General features: G+C 39.6%; 3 protein-coding genes across 3 annotated transcripts; 1 reads left to right on the top strand and 2 right to left on the bottom strand.

Moving 5' to 3' along the window:
* Positions 1 to 429: 429 nt before the first annotated feature.
* Positions 430 to 3778, bottom strand: LOC106915874 (uncharacterized). The gene is made up of 2 exons (XM_014983804.2): positions 3430 to 3778; positions 430 to 2278 (listed from the first exon to the last, which is right to left on the bottom strand). The coding sequence occupies exon 2, from the start codon at positions 2152 to 2154 to the stop codon at positions 670 to 672; it is 1485 nt and encodes a 494-aa protein (XP_014839290.2). The 5' UTR covers positions 2155 to 2278; positions 3430 to 3778; the 3' UTR covers positions 430 to 669.
* A 1039-nt stretch (positions 3779 to 4817) lies between these two features.
* LOC106915877 (uncharacterized) lies at positions 4818 to 8680 on the top strand. Its single transcript, XM_014983814.2, has 2 exons — positions 4818 to 5178; positions 5897 to 8680. Exons 1-2 carry the CDS (start codon positions 4980 to 4982, stop codon positions 6667 to 6669), a joined length of 972 nt encoding a protein of 323 aa, XP_014839300.2. The 5' UTR covers positions 4818 to 4979; the 3' UTR covers positions 6670 to 8680.
* Positions 8681 to 13736: 5056 nt separating this feature from the next.
* On the bottom strand, positions 13737 to 16741 carry LOC106919180 (uncharacterized). The gene is made up of 2 exons (XM_014989385.2): positions 16490 to 16741; positions 13737 to 15714 (listed from the first exon to the last, which is right to left on the bottom strand). The coding sequence occupies exons 1-2, from the start codon at positions 16647 to 16649 to the stop codon at positions 14723 to 14725; spliced, it is 1152 nt and encodes a 383-aa protein (XP_014844871.2). The 5' UTR covers positions 16650 to 16741; the 3' UTR covers positions 13737 to 14722.
* Positions 16742 to 22874: the final 6133 nt, after the last annotated feature.

The raw sequence follows: 22874 nt of genomic DNA, 5'->3' as shown, positions 1-22874 counted from the left end.
AGTTCAAAAATAATAGAGAGAGAAAACCAGAGCTTAAGGCCCAAATGACGGGGAGTCCTCAGTTCTCCCAGTTCTCCCAATTTGCCAATCCAGACCTGCTTGTAACCGTCATTGTGTTATTAGAGTGAAATGTTGGCATTTATTAAACATAAATTAGCTTAAACCTGTATTTACAGAGACACTGCTGACTGTGTTCAGACCTCTGATCTGTAAACTATCTGAAAAAAAAAGGATCCCAAACTTTCCATCAATCTGGAGAATCTATAGTCTGTCAGTGCAGTTTATCGTTTTAAACTCCAAAGACCTCAAACAGCTTTTCCTAACAAACACTCAGGAAAATTACATTTTTCTCGTCTCTATTGCATTAAAACTAAAGTACTTTCAAATTTGATGCCAACAAAAATTTTCAATAAAAACTATTTGTCTTAAAGTGTTTAAATGCAACATTTATTATAAAATTACAACTTGAAACTTTAAAAACCAAAAACCTTCCAATTGTAAAAATACCCAATGAGCCAGAGTCACCCCACAAAACAACCCAACACATCAGCTTCACTCCTACTCAGGTTGAAGCTTCATTAGTATTTTTTCCTTTGCTAATATATTACTAAGAAATAAACTAATAAGAAAATTCTAAATATTTATTGTTAACCAGTGAGAGTCAAATGACTATTTCTTACTTCTGTGCTTTCTTTTCAAGTGATAATTCAGTTTCCTGTTTTCAATGAAACCTTTGCCACATATTTGACATGAGAACGGCCTCTCACCTGTGTGGGTTCGCTGATGTACATTTAAGTGATTGCGGATAAAATAAGCTTTCCCACATACTTCACATGAATAGGGTCTTTCACCCGTGTGAGTTCTCCTGTGAACATTCAAGTTCGAACTATTTATAAAGCCTTTCCCACACGTTTCACAAGAAAAAGGTCTCTCACCTGTATGAACTTTCTTATGAATACTTAAATTGCCAATATGAGAAAAAGCTTTTCCACAAGTGTCACAACAAAAAGGTCTCTCACCTGTGTGAATGTTCTTGTGAGCTTTTAAATGATCAATTCGAGAGAAACTTTTGTCACATGTTTCACAAGAGAAAGGCCTCTCACTTGCCTGATTTTTTAAAGGCCTCTCATCTTCATGCCTTTTCTTATGTAGATTTAAATTATCAATACGAGAGAAAGATTTTCCACACGTGTCACAGGAAAAAGGCCTCTCACCACTATGAACTTTCTGATGAAGATTTAAATTATAAATTCGCAAGAATGTTTTCCCACATGTTTCACAACAAAAAGGTCTCTCACCTGTATGAGTTTGCTTGTGAACTTTTAAAATACTGAATCGAGAAAAACGTCTCCCACATGTTTCACAACAAAAAGGTCTCTCCCCAGTGTGGGTTTTGTAATGCTCTTTCAAGTTAAACCTCTTCTTAAATGCTCGTTCACAAATTTCACATTTTAAAGACATATTCCTTGTGTCAGCATGAGACTGACTCTCTAACACTGTGGAGCTGCTTCCTTCCTGATGTGTGCTGTCTGTAGAAGACGGATGAAATGAACACTGCTCGGTTCTTGGTTCTCCAGCTCTTTTCCTGGAGACTTCCTGAAGAGGCGTCTCCATCAAAGCAACGGACTGTTCCTGCTCTCCCTCCTCACTGCTGCAGCCGTCCTTCTGGTCCTGCCCAGTTGGAAAATGTTCCAGTTTCTGCTGTTCATGTTTAATCCATGAAGAATCTGTTTCTTCCTTTACTTCAACTATCAGTATTGAATATGGCTCTTCTTTTTCTTTAATCCATTTAGATTCTACAGCCTCCTGATCTTCAATAAGTGGGGTTTCTGGTTTCTTCTGTTCCTCTTCAACCCATAAAGATGTTGGTTCTTCATTTTCCTCCTCCAAACTTGAGTGTTTTGTGTCCTGGTCTTCCTCTTTAATCCTCTGTAATTCTTGTTTCTCCTGTTCTTCTGTCAGTGGAAATTCTGGGTCCTCCTCTTCTTCTTTAATCTTATGAGTGTCTGGGTTCTCCTGTTTTTCTATCAGTGAAGGTTCTGTTTTTTTCTGTTTTTCTTTAGCCGATGAAAACTTTATTTCCTCCTTTTCTTCTTCCATCAGTGCTGTGTCCTCCTCTTCCTCTTTAATCCACTGTATTGGATCTGGTTCCATCTGATTCTCTTCAGTCCATTGAGGTTCTTCTTCCTCTGGTTATGGTGAGGCCTCCTGCCCAGGCTACAGAGATGTTGGATGGAAGAAGCTTCCGTCTCAATGGAGACATGTGGCTTTTGAAGGTCTGTAGGGAAAAAGGAGGACATCATTAATATAATTAAATTGATGACCATCTCATTCTTCAGCCCAAGATCTCACTGGAACCATCTGACTCCACCTTCATTAAAACTGGATATTTGGGAGGAATCCCATCAGGAAACTTTGTCCATCCTCCATGTTAAGAGACTACAGATGTGTACTCTGACTAACACAGGAAAGCACTCAGCAGGAAACAGCATTCACATCAAACTCCTTTGGATGTGACAGCAAGTTGATAATGCTGAGTCAGTGCAAACAATGATACAGACAAGTAATGTGACAGCCGCTCTCTATGCAGCACTGACAGTTTGGCTGTCCTGGTGGAGAAGAAACTAAATAAAATACAGTTATTTATTTGATATAAGATTTTGTATTCCAAGTTAACACTAATATAACAATATAAAAAGTGAAATAAAAACAGAATGCATAAAAAGAAAAGGGTTTGAAACTGGACTGTCCTCGGAATAAAGAAACACTATAATCTGAATAATACTAAGTGTAATAATGCAGTCATAGATGAAAACATAAGAAAGCTCAAAACTGAGGACGTCAGGACAATCCAGAAAATAGAATGTATTTTTTATAGTGTCTATCTTCTAACAATAGTAACAAGTTAATTTAGTGTTTAAGTTCAAACCTGAACAAGTTGACAGGATGTAGAATCAGTTTTACAAGTGCAGTGGGAACGCACCGTTTGTCTGAAGGTTTAGTCAAAGCTGCAGCATTTCTTGTTTCCAATTGCTGCATCTTCTTTTGGTTTCGTGTCTTCTGTTTTTATCTGGGGTTTATATCCCTTTTAATATTCATGTTAACTGAGAATACATAAACAGAAAAATGATCAAGTATTTAAAGCAGCGCCTGATGTTTAAAAAACGAACATAACCAGTTAAATCCTGGAAGAAACGTTTTTAGCACACAAAAAGACCGTCAGAGCTCCAGACTGCTAATTCTTTATTAGAACGGCTTTGACGAGGGCAGCTAAGCGGGGTCCTTCGGCTCTGTGGCAACAACGCGACCGGAAGTTAGTCACCATTTAACATGAAAACCTATTAAACCGTAACACCGGTCTGAACGGACCTTAAAACACTGAAGTAATGCTGAAAGCTTAAACAATAAACCGATCAAACTGATTCATACCGATTCTGGTGAGTCTGTAGTTTCCATCAGATTATGTTTTCCTCGTAGTGAACGACGTTTTGTTTTTCAACAGCAGAAGCAGTTGGCCGCTATCTGAAGCTGAACTGAAGACATAGTTACTGAAATATTCAGCTGATTCACAGCAACACAACCGTCTTCCAGCTGCGTCCACACAAGCTGCTCCTGACGTCTTTTTGTTTTCCTTCGGCTGGGTGTCACATTGAGACAAAGCAGCTGGTTGGTCCATTTCCGCCCCCTGCTGGACTGGACTGGAACTACATAACAACAGCCTTCCATGTGATCAATCAATGATTTTTATCATTTTTAATTGATGATTATGTCCAAACCCCCAAATAACTGTTTAAATTCAAGCAGAAATATAAATTAAATTAATTTGGAAGCGGCTCCAGAGCTGCGAACAGTATGATCATCCCGGAACAGCTGAACTTAACTTCTGGTTAATGTGATAAAGACAGTAAAGTTAAAGATGTGAATTCAAGAAGACCAAAAGAATATTGACTTAAAGCTGCTATAAGTGGAGTATTGGTATTGATGCAGTATAATATTAGGGTGCTCTTCCTTATGAGATCATCTTATCGCAAAATATCAACAGCAGAGGATAAAACTCACTATTAAACATTACTGATGAAAGAAATTGGCCCATTTTTAATGGGCCAATTTCAGTTTACATGAACTCAGCTGAACCGGCTTTGTGGCCCTCAAAATGAAGAAATTCGTCTAAAATCACACCATTGAAATATTCCTACTTCATATTTCAGGACTAAAAATGGACAAAAACATTTAACTGAAGCTCCAATCAGCCCAGAAGAAAGACTGCATTTGAATCTGATGGGGGGAAAATCTGCCTGATATGATGCAGAAACCCTAAAAACATTCATGTTCCCACAAACACATTAATCTTGGTAATGAATTTAGGAACAAAGAAAATTCTGATCACAACCTAAAGATGGCGCTGTTGAGCTGCGTCTGATTCACAGTCAGTGGCTACAATACAGAAGTTTAAATTCTTAGTTTTCATTATGTGTTTTCTGTGAGCATATTTTATTGTTTCTGTTGTGATTGTGCTGCTGCTGCCACGGCCAGCAGGTCTTCCTTGTAAGAGATATTTGGTCTCAATGGGACTAGCTGGTTCATTAAAAGGGTAAACTGAAATAGAATAAAGGAAAACATTGAATGCATCTAAAGTCTTATTAAAAATGTAACATGTATAAATATAAATTACAGTGCACCCAACTTACCAGCAGTCTCACTCAATAAAAAGCACCAAGGAGGAAAGGAGCAGGAGCTCAGTGAATATTCTTAGTTAACATTTGCTACATTATTATTAACTGTCGATTAATGACAGGTTAAGGTCAGTTTTTGCATCCCGTCTGCTGCTCCAGTCCTGCAGGGGCTGTAAATAAACCAATCAGCTGCTCTGTCTCAGTGTGACCCCAACGGAAGTAAAACAAAAGGCTCCAGTATCAGGTTCTGTGGACTCATCCAGAATACGGTTGTTTTATCGTTTCTCAGCTAATATTTCAGCAACAATGTCTTCAGTTCAGCATCTCAGAGAGTTTATCAGAGAGAGACTAACTGCTGCTGCTGCAGAAATCTTCTCAGAGGTTGAAAAAACCATCATTTGCTACGAGGAGGAGCTCGATGCTCAGCGCAGGATGATGGGGATCAACTGGAAACCAGAGATAAAACTCAACAGAATCGGTTCGGAGCTGCAGAGACAAAGTTCTGGTAGGTCTGGATGAAGGTGTGTTACATGCAGAGATCCGTCAGCGGCGATAGTTGCTGCTAAACTGGGTTTAACACGAACTGGTTTTAGCTCGGATGGAACAGACGGTTATTTTTCTCTATCCTTTAAACTAAGGATCGTTCCCAACTTATTTAGAGTAACGAGACGGTGTATATTAATCAACATTATAACAACTTTTCTCCGGTATTATCAGCTAATTCTGTAAAACTTCCTGTTTTATTATGGATTCCAGTTTGTTTGTTAAATTCTCCGTTTCCATCATCGTTTTACCCGCATCTCCATGGTGGAGCTCCAGTTCCCAGATGAGCTTCTTCCCTGTGCAGCTTCTGTACTGAGTCTGCTGAGCTCATCGTACAAACTGCTCCTCTCCTAAGAACAGGCATAAACGGCAGCATGGAGAAGCATTGTTTGATCACATGGATAAGGGGGATTGTCAGACAGAGTAGGAGCTTCTTAAAGAGACAGAGGCCAATTCAAGGCGTCAATACGGCTGTGATGAAAAGCAAAATTGGTTTAAATTTATTTTTCTTACAGTATTTTCATAACAGCAGAAAGCCTTTTGTTCATCCTAACTTGTTTATCAGATGTGTTTTAATTATTGAAAACATGGATTTTACTTTGTGCATCTCTAGTTATTTTTAGAAATATGTTTTCAGGGTAAATATAATATGAACTGACAGTGTTTTTATTGTTTAACAGACCTGCTACAGCAACATGTCTGGAAGGATGACAAAGATCCGATGCAGAACGTCCAAAACGGTTTTGAGGAGACCTCCAGTCTGGACCAGGAGGAAGCAGAAGCTTCACAGATTAAAAATGAACCGGAGGAACTCTGCAGCAGACAGGACGGAGAGCAGCTGCAGCCTGGTAACCTTCTGGAGACCCCCAGCCATCAGGAAAGAGATTTCCATGAAGTAGGACCAAACACTAAAGAACTCTGTCATAACTACTCATCCTTAACATGTGATGTTTGTGGAAAAACCTTTAAATCAAAGTATAATTCTCAGGTGCATCACAGAATGCACTTAGGTTTGAAGCCATTTGTTTGTACAATATGTGGAAAAGGCTTCTCTCAAAAAACTCATTTAAAGGGCCACGTAAGCGTCCACACAGGTGAGTGGCCTTTTTATTGCAAAATATGTGGCAGAGGTTGTGTTGACCGTCGCCGTCTGAATAATCACATGAGCACCCACTCCAGGGAGAAGTCATTCACTTGTGAAATATGTGGGATAGGCTTCACCCTGCTGAGCTCATTGAACTCCCACCTGAGGAAACACAACAGAGAGAGACTGTTTTCCTGTCCAACATGTGGTAAAATATTCACCCGCAAAATTTCCCTCAGAGCTCATATGTGGGTGCACACAGGTGAGAAACCTTTCTCATGTACAGTATGTGGAATTAAATTCAGCACAGCCAATGGAATGTACAGCCATAAAAAATCACATGAAGACGAGGAAACGAATCTGGTTTAATGTGGAGGAAGACTGAAGATGAGGGATTATTTTATTAAATGGGGTTTTGTAGGCAGCCGTAATCCACACTAATGGATTAAATGCACATCTGAAAATGTAGTCATTTTCACCATGGTGAACATTTTCATGATGGTGAAAATGTTCACCATTCAGGTTGCAGTGGATGATTCCTGAAAGATGAACAATATTTGGACAGTCAGCTTTCTTATTTACAACAGTAAAACAAAACAACAGAATTAAAAATGAGATGGAACTTAAAAACATTATGACTTGAAACAGAAAAATACTTTAATATAGAAATGATTTGATCAGTCAACATCATAATTGTTATCAGGAAATAAGTAGTTTAGGCACATAGTCTGGAGGATGCAGGCTGGACACTGGCTGATGGGAACAGGAGCTTCTACCAGTACTTATTATTTTCAGTCTTTGATATTTGGACTTTCTAAAGTAATTTTCAATCTTATGTTTGCTGTATAGATGCTCGGTATTGTTTTCTGTAAAGCTGTTCATGTTGCAGTGAGTCGTGGACTGCAGCTGGACGTTAGCACTGATGGCTAAGATCTGATGTGAAACATATTTTCCTTTGTGGTTAATCCTATATTATTCATGCTTTTGTTCAATGAACCAGAAATGTAATTAGAATCTTACTGCATTTAATATATCCAGTGGATGATTTTCATGTAGAATGTTTTCTTTCTAAGCTCAAGGTCTCAGCATGTTTAATGAGAAGCCAGAGTTTAATCTCAGCCTCTTCAGGTTAAACAGCTGAAGAAAGTCTCAGCAGGTGAAGCTCGTTTTGATGATGCATCCAGAGAAAGTTACTGAATCCTTAGAAAATTGCCGATGTATTTTGCACTGATGAAACCAACTTGGGGACAACTGGTCATAGAGAACAGAGCCATCTTTGGATGATGCCAAGCAGACCTGGCGGTGTGCTGCGTGGCCCCATGTCTGCCTTTGGGACGTAACAAAACGTTTGTAAGTTAAACACCCACCACCTCTGGTTCTGATACGTTTCAAACTCATCATCTGCTGTGATGGATTGTGGTTCCAGCTGTTCCCCGTTAACCTCTGTTTGTGCACCAGAGCAAAGAGTCTTAAACTCTTCATGCTTTACTGACTGAAGTTCCAATACAATCTGATCAGAACGGCAGGTTTTAAATACATGAGTCACCTTTATGTGATGGGACTTGGTTGCATTGCTCATACCAACTTCAGTGTTGATTTTGAAACATATTTTCTTGAATTGTAATTATTTATTTATTACAGGGACAGTTCATATGAACATTTCTGTCATTTTATCAGTTAGCCAGAAGCATGTATCTTTTGAATAAATGTCCTGAAATTAAAGGTTTGATTATTAAAATTTTCTATGTAAAATTATGCAGTTGAAATAAATTAGAAACTATTTTAAAGCTTTTAAACATCTTTACCAAGGCTGCCAATTATTGTGGAGGACTCTACCTTGCAAACTTAACCTCCTTTGAAGTTAAACGATGCTAACTCATTTTAGACTAGTTGTGTAATACCTAAAGTCCTGGATGTCCAGGAACAACCAGGTTGATGAATCAATTCATTTATATTAATGATATCTCCCTTTGTGTCTGCAGACCTCCAAAAGCCACATGTCTGCATTCAGGACAAAACTTCTACCATCTGGTTCTAGTTTATGTTTTATCCCCAGGACCAAACATGGAGGAGCAGCTTTCAGTTTTTATGCTCTTTTAATCTGGAGAAAACTTGAAAATCTTATTCCAGAATACTGGAAAAGTGCTGAAACCCTGAATTCCTTTAAACTAAGGATAGTCAGCTGAGTTCCTTTAAATCTACACTAGTGTTTAAAGTTGCTTTTGAAACCTAATCATGAAACATTAATTAATAATCTGATGTGCAAAATGTAATGTTGACTGTGTGTTTCTATGACTTTGTAATTTTGTGTTTTTATGATGTAAAGCTCTTCGAAATACCTTGTTGCTAAAAGGTACAAATAAAATTTGATTGATTCCAACTTGTTGATTGTTCCTTTACTTAATAGCTTTAACTTTCTTAATTTTATCAGAGATTCTAACATTTCATTGCTGGTCTTTATTTCAGCCTGAGTGGCCGTCTGCTACAGGATCATTGTTACTTTGGGTAAGAATGATCCAGAAAAGGACAAGAATTGGATCAGAATAAACTTATATTTACCAGATTGTTCAATTAGATCTTTAGGTTATTTCAAATAATCTTCTCAGACTGGAGAAGCAATAAAACCAAGAGGAACAGATTATTTTGTTTCCAGATTCGGATAGCAGAAATTTGTTTAGGTCAGGCTGACATTCGTTTACTGTCTGCATTGAAAGTCTCGCTGGAGCTTCTCGGTGGCAAATCCAAGCAGCCAAATTTAGGGTCTCCCGTCTGATCCGAGCGAACAACGTTCTCCAAGGTCATCCATTCTGAGTCTGAGATCCGCTGCCCGACCTCGGTCCTGTTCCAGGATCACACCCAGTCTGCGCTCAGCTCCCGTATCATCTCAGTCTGAGTGTTGATCGCTCTGCAGATCCCATCAACCGGACCCAGCAGCCTTGAAGTGGCCAAAACTGCCGCCGGTATCTTCCGAAATTTCCGATAAGCCAGGTATCCGCCAGCTCCAATAAGCAGAAAACCTGTTATCATGACTCCAATCATGTACACATCTTCAACATCCTTGACTGATGGCATCGTCAGACACACGGTCTTCTACTTCCATGTAGAATCCATCGTATATCCAGCGAAGAATGTCCCGTCGGGACGCGAAGGATCCCCTTTACCTGGTTTCCCAGTGGGAAAAATCCTATCAGAGACCAGCTGACCAGATCCATAATTTGCAGCTTCAGAAGCTTTTCAAAAGAAAGACTCTGAAAACACAGGACACAAACGCTGAGCAGGGAAGATCGGGAGGGCAGGGAGACAGAGAGTGCGTCCTCCTCCTTCGAAAGACAGAGCAGAAAAAAAATGGTAACATCAGAAATCACGGGAAAAAGGTTGCACATACCACATGCACAATCACTTGCTGTCAGCAAAATTAATGTTTGCTTTAGAAAGCCGAAGGGATAAGCTGGAAATGTGCAGAAACAGAGAAGTAGCTGCAGCAAATAAAATGGTGAACTGAATTTTTCACTTCCTGCTGAGGACGATTCCAAATACACCTCTACAACAGAAGTGCTTCACCTGCAGTCATGCAGATTTATTCATGGAGATTCATCAAATCATCAGTCAGCCTGATGAACAGGACAGATGATCAGAGGATCAGAGTTTTTAGCTCTAATTACATATATACTCAAAAACAATATTGTTATTTGGACTTAAAATATTGTTTGAAACAGCAAAATATTAGATACTTTGTGTTCATTTAAACTGTCATATTCCAAATGACTAAATTACCCATTACTACAGTAACTTGAGAATAGATTAAGAATAAATTCTCCAAAAATATAGATTTTGAACTGTCAAAACAAATAAAACATTACTTTATTGAAATATCTTAATTTTAGGCAAGTTGACCTCAAACAAACTTCAATACAACCCTTGGTCTTTAAACATACACTATATTGCCATAAGTATTTGCTCACCTGCGACAGACTGGCGACCTGTCCAAGGTGACCCCACCTCTCGCCCGGAACGTTAGCTGGAGAGGCAGCATCACCTTCTGACCCCAGTAGGGACAAGGGAGTTAGAGAGGACGGACGGACTGGACTGGACTGGACTGAGTCCTGATCTCAACCTTTGGGATGAATTAGAGCGGAGACTGAGAGCCAGGCCTTCTCGTCCAACATCAGTGTGTGACCTCACTAATGTGATTCTGGAAGAATGGTGAAAAATCCCCATAAACACTCTTAAACCTTGTGGTCCGCCTTCCAGGAGAGTTGAAGCTGTTCTAGCTGCAAAGGGTGGACCAACGTCATGTTGAACCCGATGGTTTAGGATTTTAGGGATGTCACTTAAGATCATATGTGAGTCAAGACAGGTGAGTGAATAATTTTTGCAATATAGTTGACATATTCATACTGGACTGTGATATTACTATATCATTCCATGGGTTATTTCATGTTTTATTCCTTGCATATCTCTGATGTTGCTGTGCCAGGAACAGGCAGCATATTTGGGTCAGACTAATAATATTTAGTACAGGCCGTCTCATGCTGTCATGTCTCATACTCATGTCGCCCATGTCAGAAACCACTGATGTCTGTACTTGTACTTGTGTTATGTCTGTCTGTCTTTTTCTCAGATTGGTAGAGTATTGATTTAAAGTTTTAACTGAAAGTTTGAATTTTTTTGGTGATTAAATTTTGTCTGTGATAACATAGTGTCTGTGTTTATTCTTTACATGTGTGGTATCTTACTGCTGGACTTATGCCTTCATCTACTGTTATTTTAAAACAGAAATTTTATCTGGCAGGTATTTATAGACAATTACTGAGACTGACTGGCTATTATTTTCTTGATAATCAAGTAGTGTGTTGGCTTGTTAATTTTGATCTAAGTTAATAGTTTTATTAAGAATTGCCCTAAGCAATCATGTATAGTTATTAATCGCCAAAATAGACCCTACTATAGCACAACATCAGTTCTTGTTCTCAGGCTGTGAGAAGTGCTGCCTCACAGGGGAACACTACTGGCTGGTTCCAACACCTGCAACCAAATCAGACAAAGACGTCAATGATCCGAGCCTCTCTGAAACACCACAAACCACCAGAGGTCCAGCTGAAACCTCTGCTCTCTCGCTGTAGCCAGACTGTTACAACAGAGCCTAAGTAGGTCTCTACAGAGAGACTGCTGAGATCTGGCAGAGTCTCGCTGTGGACTTCGCTCTGATACATTTAATCTCCTCAGAGGCACTTACTGGGATTATTCAGTCTGTCTGTGAACTTTGAACTGGGAGGGGTCTTCCTGTTATTGATTTAAGTTCATTAAAACAGACTCTTAAACTTCTAATGGTAGTATTTTTTTATTTCTATATTGAATTTAATTGTAAAATCAACTTTTATGACATTTTCATTTCATTTTCCATCCATCCATCCATTATCATACATGCTTATCCCATTGGGGTCTCCAGGATGCTGGTGTTAACTCCAGCGGTCAATGAGAGTTGGGGTACACCTTGACAGTCCATAGCAGTCATTTCATTTAATTTTTGTTAAAAACAACACATGGAATACAGATGATTAAATTGAATTTGGTGATTCTGAAAGAAATTGTGTTTTTTTTCCCAGTTTGCTGCTTATTGAGATCTTTCAGTTTGCTGTTGATGCTCCTGGTAGAAACACTGATTATTGTCCGCTGTACTCACCGCTGTTGGCCCTGGTTGTTGAGGAAGAAAACAATAAACTCAGAAATATAGAGGTTATTCTCAACTGCTGCTCTGCTGTTCATTAACTTTCACTCTCATCAGGAAAATAACACTACAACTTGTCTTTGAGGTGAAGGAGGAAGAAATGATGTCATTGGATGAGCTGAAGGTCAGTGGGCGGGGCCACTTCAACTCAACCAATCAGAGAGTTTTCTGCTTCCTCAGCAGCTCTGTCTCTGATCTTTACTGCTTCATGTCTCTGTTGTCTTCAGTCCAAAGACTCAACAACCAGAGGATTAACAGGGAGTGAGGCCCTCTAGTGGCTGCTGTGGAGTACTGCAGGTTTTAGTGGTTTAACAGGGAGTGAGGCCCTCTAGTGGCTGCTGTGGAGTACTGCAGGTTTTAGTGGTTTAACAGGGAGTGAGGCCCTCTAGTGGCTGCTGTGGAGTACTGCAGGTTTTAGTAGTTTAACAGGGAGTGAGGCCCTCTAGTGGCTGCTGTGGAGTACTGCAGGTTTTAGTGGTTTAACAGGGAGTGAGGCCCTCTAGTGGCTGCTGTGGAGTACTGCAGGTTTTAGTAGTTTAACAGGGAGTGAGGCCCTCTAGTGGCTGCTGTGGAGTACTGCAGGTTTTAGTAGTTTAACAGGGAGTGTGGCCCTCTAGTGGCTGCTGTGGAGTACTGCAGGTTTTAGTAGATTAACAGGGAGTGAGGCCCTCTAGTGGCTGCTGTGGAGTACTGAAGGTTTCAGTGGTTTAACAGGGAGTGAGGCCCTCTAGAGGAAGTTAAAAGCTAAGACATGAGCCATCTGAGAGCACTGAGGATCTTGGAGATCAGCAGGTCTACTTGGTTTCTCTGGTCAGTCAAGGGTTCTGAGGTCCTGCTTCCATCACAGTGAGTGCTCAGGTACTGATCCATGGTCTTTGTTGGTACTGCTGGAGGTTCTGAGGTTTAACTGAATAGTCACAGGATGTAGTAGTGACACCTTTCTTGCATTCTCTGCCTCAATCATTACTTCTGAATATTTTTTTCAAATTTAAATTTCTGCTCATGCAAACCTTGATAGAACCACAATGAATGACTCAAAGCCTTCAGGCAGAGTAACATAAATTATTCTAATACTAAAGGGAGTCAAATTGCTTTGCAATTTACATTTCATTATTACAACAAAATCTCCCTAAAGTAAAACAATTATTGTAGAAACAAATTAGTTTCAATTGTTGGATGCATAAAACATCAGATCTCCAACCCAAGAGGCTGACAGCCACCAACATAAACACTCTGGATATTTTAGAAAAATACATTTTGTTTAATTTGTTCAAGTACAGAAGAAATATCATTCATAGTATCCAGAACCGGTTTTCAGTTTAGTGCGCTGGGCGTCAGATCTTTATTAAAAATGTCCTTATACTGCAGAGTTCACAATAAATTAATCTAACAAGGCAGAGAACCAGGCCCACAGTACTACAGAACCTCCACCTTACTTCACAGAGGGCTTCAGGTGCTTTTCTATACATTTATATTTGTTGCAGATCAGATCCACCTGCTGAGTGGAAGCAGATCATTTCACCCTGTCATAGGTTTGACTTCAGCTGAGGAACAATGTACATTTCTATATTACAGTTATCTACCAGCAGGAGGCAACTTAGCCATACATGATCAGGGGTCATAATCTGGTTTATTTGACAAGATCCTACTGATCCAAATGAAATTAGAACCAAATCAAAGAATTAATGATTCAACTGCAGAAACTAAAGGCTGTTTACAAATGTTTTATTTCCAGATATGAAACAGAAGGAGGGAAGGAACTGGTGATAAGGAACATTAACCTGCAGAATGTTCTGCAGTGAACATTCTGCTCTATATTTCTATTCTAATCATTATTTGAAACAACCAGCAGCGTTTGTGTTTCTAATCAGCTGATTCCTCATCAGGACCAACAGCTGGAGATCAGAAGTTAAGAACTGAGTTAGAAATAATATTTCTCTGTTCAGGGGAACATTAGTCTACTTAACATATGGTAGTGGTTTCAAAACAAACTGCAGGAAGATCAGAGATCAAATTCTGTCCTTCTGAATTTGATCCAATATTTTCCTCTTGTTAAATTACAGACATTGTTTGGGTTCCTTGTTTTAAACTCCAGAGTTTCAAGTCAGGCACCACCAGCTGCTGTTTCCCAAGATCCCACCTCTGTTTTTCCCTGCATGTTTGGCAGCGTCAGATAAAAACGGTTCCTGATAAAAGCAGTTCTGACCTCTGGACCAGCAGGGAGCTGGTACTGGGCTGAACAAAGAACTGGTGCTCAGTAAGCATGAGCCGCTCTGACTGATGTTTCATTATGTCAGGGTAAGTTATGCACTGAATGGTGCTGCAGAAAACAAACTGACTCCAGTTAATAATTACCAAAGTAATTAGTTAATAATATTTAAGATATTGCGTCAGGTTTTCTTTAAAACCTTAAAGGTGTATTCACACCTGATTAATTTGCTCTGCTTTAAACGGATCAGTTTGTTTCCCTTTTAGTCCAAACTTTTGTGAAGGTGTAAAAACACTCAGGTGAACCCAGCTCTACGGCTCTGAAATATTTTCTCTTCCGATTCTAAAATATTGTTTTTACAGTTCAGCAGGATAAATGGATCTGCAGCGTCTGAAGGTTTGTAATGTGACTGTGTGAGCAGCAGGAACCAAAAGCTATTGATCGACTGTAGAATAGATCCACTTTAGAAGGAATGTTCCTGGGTTTCAGACGGTCCTGTGGGTCTCCATGTGCCTCAGCAGTCCTGCTCTACGACAGAAACTCCCTCCACACGTTGGGCAGGAGTACGGTTTCTCTCCCGTGTGGATTCTCATGTGAACGCTCAGGTTGCTGCTCTGAGCGAACCGTTTTCCACATGTGGTGCAGCAGAAAGGCCTCTCCCCTGTGTGGGTTCTCATGTGCTTCAGGAGGCTGGAACTCAGAATAAACCTTTTTCCACACGTGTCACAAGAATACGGCTTGTCGCCGTTGTGGCCCTTCATGTGGTACTGGAAGGAACTCTCATGAGAAAACGTTTTTCCACACACTGAGCAACCGTAGGGCCTCTGGCTGGAGTGGGTGACCATGTGATCGGACAGATGTCTGTTTGAACTCAAAGCTTTGCCGCAGATGCTGCAGATGAAAGGTCTCTCACCTGTGTGGGATCTCATGTGGACCTTCAGATTGCTGCTTTTGGAGAAGCTCTTCCCGCATGTTTTACAGGAAAATGGCCGCTCGCCTGTGTGAGTCCTGCGATGCTGAACCAGATTGTTTTTGTAGTTGAAGACTTTTTCACAGAAGTCACATTTCAGAGAAGAATCAGTGTTTCTATGAGACAGACTCTGGGACACGGTGGAGACGGTTCCTTCTGAACTTTGGGTCTGAGATTCAGAACCATAGTAACTGTAAAGCTGCTCAGCTGTTGGTTCTGCTTCAGTTTGCTGGTAACTCAGCGGGTCCACAGACGTCTCCTCCGTCAGTACCAGCTGCTGTCCCTCCTGGCTGTTGGACTCCTGGACGTACAGCCGCTGTGGTTCTGTGAGTTCATCTTTAATCTGTGCTGGTTCTGGATGTGTCAGTTCTCCTGTGATTCCTCCAGGTTCCGGTTCCTTCTGGTTTCGTTTAGTCGGTCCAAGTTCTTCCAGGCCCGTTTCAATCAGTGGAAGTTCTGGTTCCTCCTGTTTAATCTGCAGAGGTTCTGGTTCATCTTGGTCTGGATCTGAAGGAACAACAGATCAGTAATTAAAGCTGGTCTTCTGGATCCATGTTGTTAAGTCTTCATGAATCAAACCTCAGATAAACAGCAGAATAACAGCAGATTTTATTGTTGGTATATTTAAAATACTCTACGGGAGGAGAGTTAAGCTCATTTTCATTTTGGGCAACATCCAGATCATGAATGTTACACCTACTGACAGAAAGATTATAAAAGATAAAATATTAAATATTGATTGATAATATTTAAGCAAACTGTTAAGTTGAAGGTTGTATAGATGTTCTTCTAGAGCAAAGATATTTAAATCCAGACCTTAAATCAAAACATCCGAGTCTAATAATCAGATCTCTGGAGAACTTTGGACCTTCAGCAGCTCGGTTCTGGTCCTCTGCTCTCCTCTCTTCCTCCAGACTCTGAAATCTTTACCTCCAATTGAAATGAAAACTTTACTTTCACCTGAAAGGTGGACCTCTGAGCAACAGTCCAAACGGAAATATAACCACGGCTTTAAGGGGAAGCTTCTCTCGACAGAACACAGGAAGCTCAGAATAATATTGTAATTTTAGAGCCATAAAATCATATCGCCTGAATCTGTCGTCCGATGTGGAACGAGTATTGATCAAATATTTAAGCAGAAACAGAGTTTAGTGCAAACTGAAAGCAAAACGTCTGACTTCCGGGTTAAAACTTAAACCATAACTGACCGAAGGATAAAAGACTGAAGCCTGTAAAGTTGAGATTATAAACTGATTTATCAGTCGCTGTTGTTGCTTCATACCAGTTCTGGTTGCCTTTATCTGAGGTTTCCAGCAGGTTTCCAGCAGTTTAATGTCCTCCTCGTAGCGGACGATGGTTTTTTCTACCTGAATGAAGATTTCTTCCGCAGCAGCAGTTAGTCTCTCTCTGATAAAATCTCTCAGATGCTGAACTGAAGACATGGTTACTGAGATATTCAGCTGAAACACGAAACGCAACACAAGCAGCAGCTGGAGCCGTTTTGTTTTACTTCCGCTGGGGGTCACAGTGAAAAACAACGCAGATGATTTTTCCATTTCCGCCCCCTGCTGGCCTGGAGAGGAACCGCAGCGTGCAGCAACAACAGAGCTGCGAAACTTTCTTTATTCACATGAACTCATCTTATTTCATGTTGTAAACAGAAACATGGATCTGTTGAAATTCTTCCTTTTCAAAAACATCTTTTCAAACATGTAATCTTCTACTTTCAAAAAACAAAATTAATCTTCTGTTCACCATCTGACTCTATGTGTCTTTACATGTTTTACATATTGGGACAATAATAACTTATTTCCACAGTTTATACAATATCTCGCTGATATACAAAACTACCAAAATTCCCACTTTCAGTTCTCTATCACTATTTCTAAACTTAATGAATGGAGCAGCAGTAATTCTCCTTTGGGTTTGGAAGCACATTATAGGTGATGAAGCAGGTTTAGAGACTTGTTGATGATGCTGATGGCAACGTTTGAAACCTTGAAAGCCACATGACTGATTTATGAACTGGATCTCCTTGGGTTGCCTGTGAATCAACATATGAGCTCCAAAACGCTGCTGAGGCCTCATCACATTTTGTTGTATAACGATCTTGTTGCAGATGTGTTTGCAAAGTTATCGCCTTTTTGATCTAAAAACGATTTTCACCTGATAAATCATCACTAATAATAATGTGAAAAACAGCACAGTGGTCCCTGTGTTCTTATTTCTGATATTTTAAGAAGAGATATGTTCTTATACTTCATTAAAGTTCAACTAAACTTTAATGAAATATAAAATCTCATCTATACTGAGGTTCTGCATGAAAAGAAGGAGACCAACCAAGTGGAGGAAACTCAGCCGAGTTATTACTCGGATGCAATAAGACTTTGACACAAATACAATCATAATGGTAACACTGGACAACTGGAGACAGAAAATGTTTTATCCTGATTTGCTGATGCTTTTCTGGGTGCATTCTATAAAAAGGTATTTTCTGTAGCAGTAAAAAAAAGAGAAAAAGTTTTATTTTTCAGTAAAAAAGCAAATAGAATTTTGTTTCTTGTGACATAAACATGGTTAAGATGTAACAAAAATCAGAGATTATTGTCTGTTTTCAGTTTTCCTTTGATCAATAAAACAGATTGAAACAATATTTAGCATTTATGTATTGTAAAATAAACATCATTTAATCATTTATTCAGTTAAAAACTGCAAACACAAGTCATAAAATCACTTTACCTGTTTTACATGTATTGTCCATTTGGTGCCGCTGCAGAGCAAATGAAGCACCATGGAGCTTCGGATCCTGACAGAACGGAAAGCTTCATCTCATCGCTGTTCTACAAAGTTATGAGTAGATATTGACCAAGAATAATTTATCCGGAAAAAGTTATTTTCAGTTGTAGTGTATTCCTTCTGTCTTCATATGCTTACAATCTAATATCTGGGGAAACATGAGTCAGCTTTTCGTTCCACCTTTTGAAGCTATATTTCTACAGTTAAACATTATTCATATCTTTGAAGCTGCTTAGTACGGTGGCCGACAGGTGCAAATGCGCAGCAAAAGAGAAAACATGCAAACAAAAGAAAAGACACGCGCACAAATTAAATGCGGCAAACAAAAAGCAAATAAAATGCAGCAAACAAAAAAGAAGACACCCCCGAATGAAATGCAGCAAACAAAAAGAAAACAACCCCGAATGAAATGCAGCAAACAAAAAGTGTTGAAAACGGAAGTGCTCCAGACCACTAGGGGGAGTCTAACAAAAAATAGCTGTGTCCGAATTCAGGCTCTGCATCCTTTAAAGCGGGTGTTCAGAAAAGCAGCAATGGCGACAAAATAATTTTTCTTGTATTACACTTAAAATTACACAAAATTATTTTTTACAATGTTTTTAGGCGAGAATGTAGATGTATAGATCTGAAATATCTGCTCGGTTCATTAATAAATCACCTACTTCCAATATTGCTCCGACGTTTTCGGAGATGTCTTCTCCCGCTGCATTAACAGCCAGCTTCACTCGCAAGCTGTCAGCTGGCCGGGCGCTCCATGTAGATATTAATAAAGTATTTAATTTATTCCTGAGCAAATGGGTTTGACTGATTAAAGTTAAGCCTTCAAACATAGTTTATTTAACTGTAATGTCTTACTACCTGAGATCTGGAGAGTATTTGAAAATGAATAATATCCCTTGTATACATGAAACATTTTAGAATCAGACAGATTTTCTTTTTACTATGGAACAACCTTTATTACAAAAGGTGAAGAATAATACAGAAATAAAGAGTAAAAAACAACTGAGTCCGTTTTTTTTTCCTTCGCTGCTCTGTGCTTCACGTTGTCACGGTTACTAAGCAACATAACGCCGAGATGGAGGCTAGGCAGCTAGCCGGAGGCTACAGCTTCTCTCTTCTGGTCGTCCATATTCGTGGCCTTCGGAGGACCCGTCTTCTGTAGATCGGGCCGTTTCTCACATAGACATAATAAAAGGACAGACGCCTAATGGACCGCTCTCGTCTTATCAATACATACTTATATAAGTATACAAACATAAATAAATAATCATTAATACTGAATAATATACATTAGGCTATGCATGATTATGCACACACACACACACACACACACACACACACACACACACACACACACACATATATATATATATATATATATATATATATATGTTTTTCAGCAGCTGAGATTGGGTCCAAAATCCGATACGAGATTCATCCGTGCTGTGCAGTGAATCTGTCTCTCCCTTCTTCCTCACGTCGTAGGAAACCTTCAAAACAAAAACGGGACATTTTCGAGTTATCTTACGTTGACAGAGTTAAATAATTAAATAATAGCCATTGTCATCTGTGTAAACTTTGCTGGTGAATGTTATGATTTTTATAATCTTGTTTCATTTCTATAGTAGGCTCTTGTATCAGATAATCTAAATGTTGGAGAATGACTGAAACATTTTAAGATTTACGGAATCTCGGTTAGCTGTCAGAGCGGGGGCTGAACACCAAGCACTATAGCTAGCATTAGCTGGTATTTCGCCAGTGGACATAAATACAGTATAGTAATATTCTAATCACAAAAATACACAGTAATATGTCCATCTTACTTGCGAAAAGTCTGTCGAGCCCTCACGTCAGTAGTCCGTCGATCCGATCAACAATATTCCGCAGTGCTGAAGGCATCTTCTGCTGTTTTGGTTGAGCAAAGCAGGAGGGACGACCGCTCCAAGAGCGTATTTGCGCCGGAGCAGCCAATCGTGGGGGGGGGGTCTACTCTTTTATTATGTCTATGCTTCGAAGGATCAGTTTCTCAGGGCCCTTGAAAAGATGCAGAGCCTGAATGGGCTCTTTGCACCTAAGGCGTTGACGTCACATCTCCAGGAGCTAATGCGGTTCACTTTTTTCCGCTTTCAGTTACCATGACTGGTAGAAAAGACTAAGTCGTATTTCAGATGCAAAAAAACAATACTATTAACATTGCTGTCTTCCTAATATAATGGGCTTTTAAGTTTTCGTTAATTTCCAAGCGATCCTGAATTAAGAAGTTGGCTTGTAAATATCTGTCGCTACCAGCTAACGCCGCACAGCAAAGTTTGCAGCCTTCACTCCGGATCAGCCTAAAACTACCGGGGATACGGATGGTAAATAAAGGAGCCTCCCTGAGTTATTTCCATGGAATCACTTCTATATTCAGCCTGAAAGAGTTTATGGGAACGAGAGAGCAGACCAGAGCCAGACAGCCGAGCAACTGATCCGCCTGTACATACTGCTGTAAACACCGTCCTATCTGAGCTCTTCACAAGAAACATGCAAAGGTAATAAAACGAAATAACACGGAGACATGAAGCAACACGGTCATATTTTTCTAAAAGCAGCAACTTTGAACCTGAACAGCTGAACCAGATCTCTGACACCAGAGCTGCGCTACTGTCAAGCTACCAGGCTTGTTGAGCTCCGTCAGGCTTCGGAAGTAAAGTCTGTGACACTAACGACAATAAACACACATAATATACTTGAAAATAAGATAAATACATTGTCCGTTAGAATGTTTAGATACTTAAATAACACATTTTACAAGAACAATGTCCGAGAATATTGCCTACTAGCATAAGCTAAGGTTAATGTTAGCCACAAAGTTTAAGTAAAACTCACCTTCGTGTCAGTGAATGTATAACGAGGTGAACATCTTAAAACCTTTCTTCAGCTGACTTGTTGGGGCTTCGGATCGATGTACAAACCTTGGCCAAGCCCTGCAGCACCTAATGTAAATGATATTTGTATTGGATCGGAAACAATCGAGCCGCTTTACCCCGAACGCGGAAGCTGAGGTGCAAAGAGCCCATACGGACACAGCTATTTTTTGTTAGACTCCCCCTAGTGGTCTGGAGCACTTCCGTTTTCAACACTTTTTGTTTGCTGCATTTGATTCGGGGGTGTTTTCTTTTTTGTTTGCTGCATTTTATTTGCTTTTTGTTTGCCACATTTAATTTGTGCGTGTGTCTTTTCTTTTGTTTGCATGTTTTCTCTTTTGCTACGCATTTGCACCTGTCGGCCACCGTAGCTTAGACTATTGTCTTCACTGATTGTGAATCAGAGGCAGAACAACAGCACCATATTTTAGTTGAGGGGCAGAGGCTGAAAGCAGCAGCCGCTTCCTCTGAACGTCCAATCCATAGACATAAATACGTAGACGCCTCATGGAACGGGTCATGGGTCATGGAGCGGGTCGGCCCGTTGCTGCGATACGTCACAGCGTCCGCCATATTGAATGTGGAATATGTGCCAGTAAGCTAATACAGGTAAATGGACCGAACTTCACAAAGTGCCGTTCTACAAAGTATTTTAAATTAATTCCTGTCATTGACACATTTTCTCACACATTAATATATTTGGTAATCAGAGAAATGACTAAAGAGAGTTTCTAACTTTTGATGTGATTATTTAATTTTTTGGGGCATTTCTGAATAAAGAGCACAATGTTTTATTTGATAGTTATTCTGATCATTTTTATATTAACATTGATGAACAGACACTTTTAGTGTTTAAATAACATATTTACATAATTCCATAATTTACTGTACATTTAACATTTCAAAACAAATTATTTTCTTGTATTTATTTTTTTATACATTATTGAGAAATGACTTTCAGTTATTGTCAAACTACTACACATTTTTCCAGATACAAATATTTATTACAGAATGTCAACTCTGCTATTGACAGCAAAGAGTGAAAATAATTCTAAGAGTAAATTATTTTTATTTCATTACATAAGCTGCATTAATACACTGATACTTCATATTGAGATATTTACACAAAAAGTGAAAGAATAAAACATTTATTTATTATACTGGGAACACTGGTCACAGGCTTCAGTCTGCTGGTCTCACTGGGAGAACTCAATGACTTCTGAGACGTCCTGGTTCACAGGCTGAAGCCAAGGATAAAAGAGAAATTATCCAAAAGTTAATAGAAAATACATATATGTTTCCTTGACATTCATAAAAAGCCATTTCCAGCATGTTGGGCTCTGACTCGTAGCATCTTTATAGCTAAATACCGACATGGAGAAGCTGAGCTGGAAACAGACTGAAGAACAGCAGCTCCAGCTCTGATCCTGACTGATCTTTCCTCACTAAATCCTCTGGTTTCTAATGAACTTCTCCTCTAACAGCGGTTTCTCATCAGCTCTCATTAGAAAACAGTATGAAAATATTAGCTGCTAAGCTAACAATCAGCGGTTATTTTGGGCTAATTTAGCTACATAGGAAATATTTCTCGGTTGTTTAGAAGCGAATTTCTGGCTGTAAAGTAATTCTGATCTTTCATCCTTACCTGTGAAAGGTAATGAGAATTAATCCAGTTTGTTTCGTAAAACAGTCGAAACACACAGAACAGGACTTAAGGAGCTCCGATCGCCCAGCTGCCACATACAAGATGGCGGACGCTGTTACGTACGACTCAGCATTCCATGAGGCGTCTACGTATATGATGTCTATGGTCCAATCAGGATCTTCCTCTGATAGACCAATCAGCCGCTTCCTCTGATCATCTGTGACGGGGTTCTCTTATGACTTGGACAAACAAAAATTGACTGCCCAAGACCAGAGATCACTTTAGTGGAATTTATTTAGCTTTTCTTCAGATGAACAAAG

Source organism: Poecilia mexicana, unplaced genomic scaffold, assembly GCF_051168715.1.
Source record: "Poecilia mexicana isolate PSO_F unplaced genomic scaffold, ASM5116871v1 scaffold_17, whole genome shotgun sequence".
Taxonomy (NCBI): Eukaryota; Metazoa; Chordata; class Actinopteri; order Cyprinodontiformes; family Poeciliidae; genus Poecilia; species Poecilia mexicana.
Note: the sequence above shows the minus strand (reverse complement) of the source record. Positions and strands in the feature narration are given on the sequence as shown.

Coding starts and splice junctions, on each gene's coding strand:
- LOC106915877 (XM_014983814.2), top strand. CDS start 4,980: ATGTCTTCAGTTCAGCATCTCAGAGAGTTTATCAGAGAGAGACTAACT. Junction 5,179..5,896: donor GCTGCAGAGACAAAGTTCTG/GTAGGTCTGGAT, acceptor ATTGTTTAACAG/ACCTGCTACAGCAACATGTC.
- LOC106919180 (XM_014989385.2), bottom strand. CDS start 16,649: ATGTCTTCAGTTCAGCATCTGAGAGATTTTATCAGAGAGAGACTAACT. Junction 15,715..16,489: donor GATAAAGGCAACCAGAACTG/GTATGAAGCAAC, acceptor TTGTTCCTTCAG/ATCCAGACCAAGATGAACCA.
- LOC106915874 (XM_014983804.2), bottom strand. CDS start 2,154: ATGGAACCAGATCCAATACAGTGGATTAAAGAGGAAGAGGAGGACACA.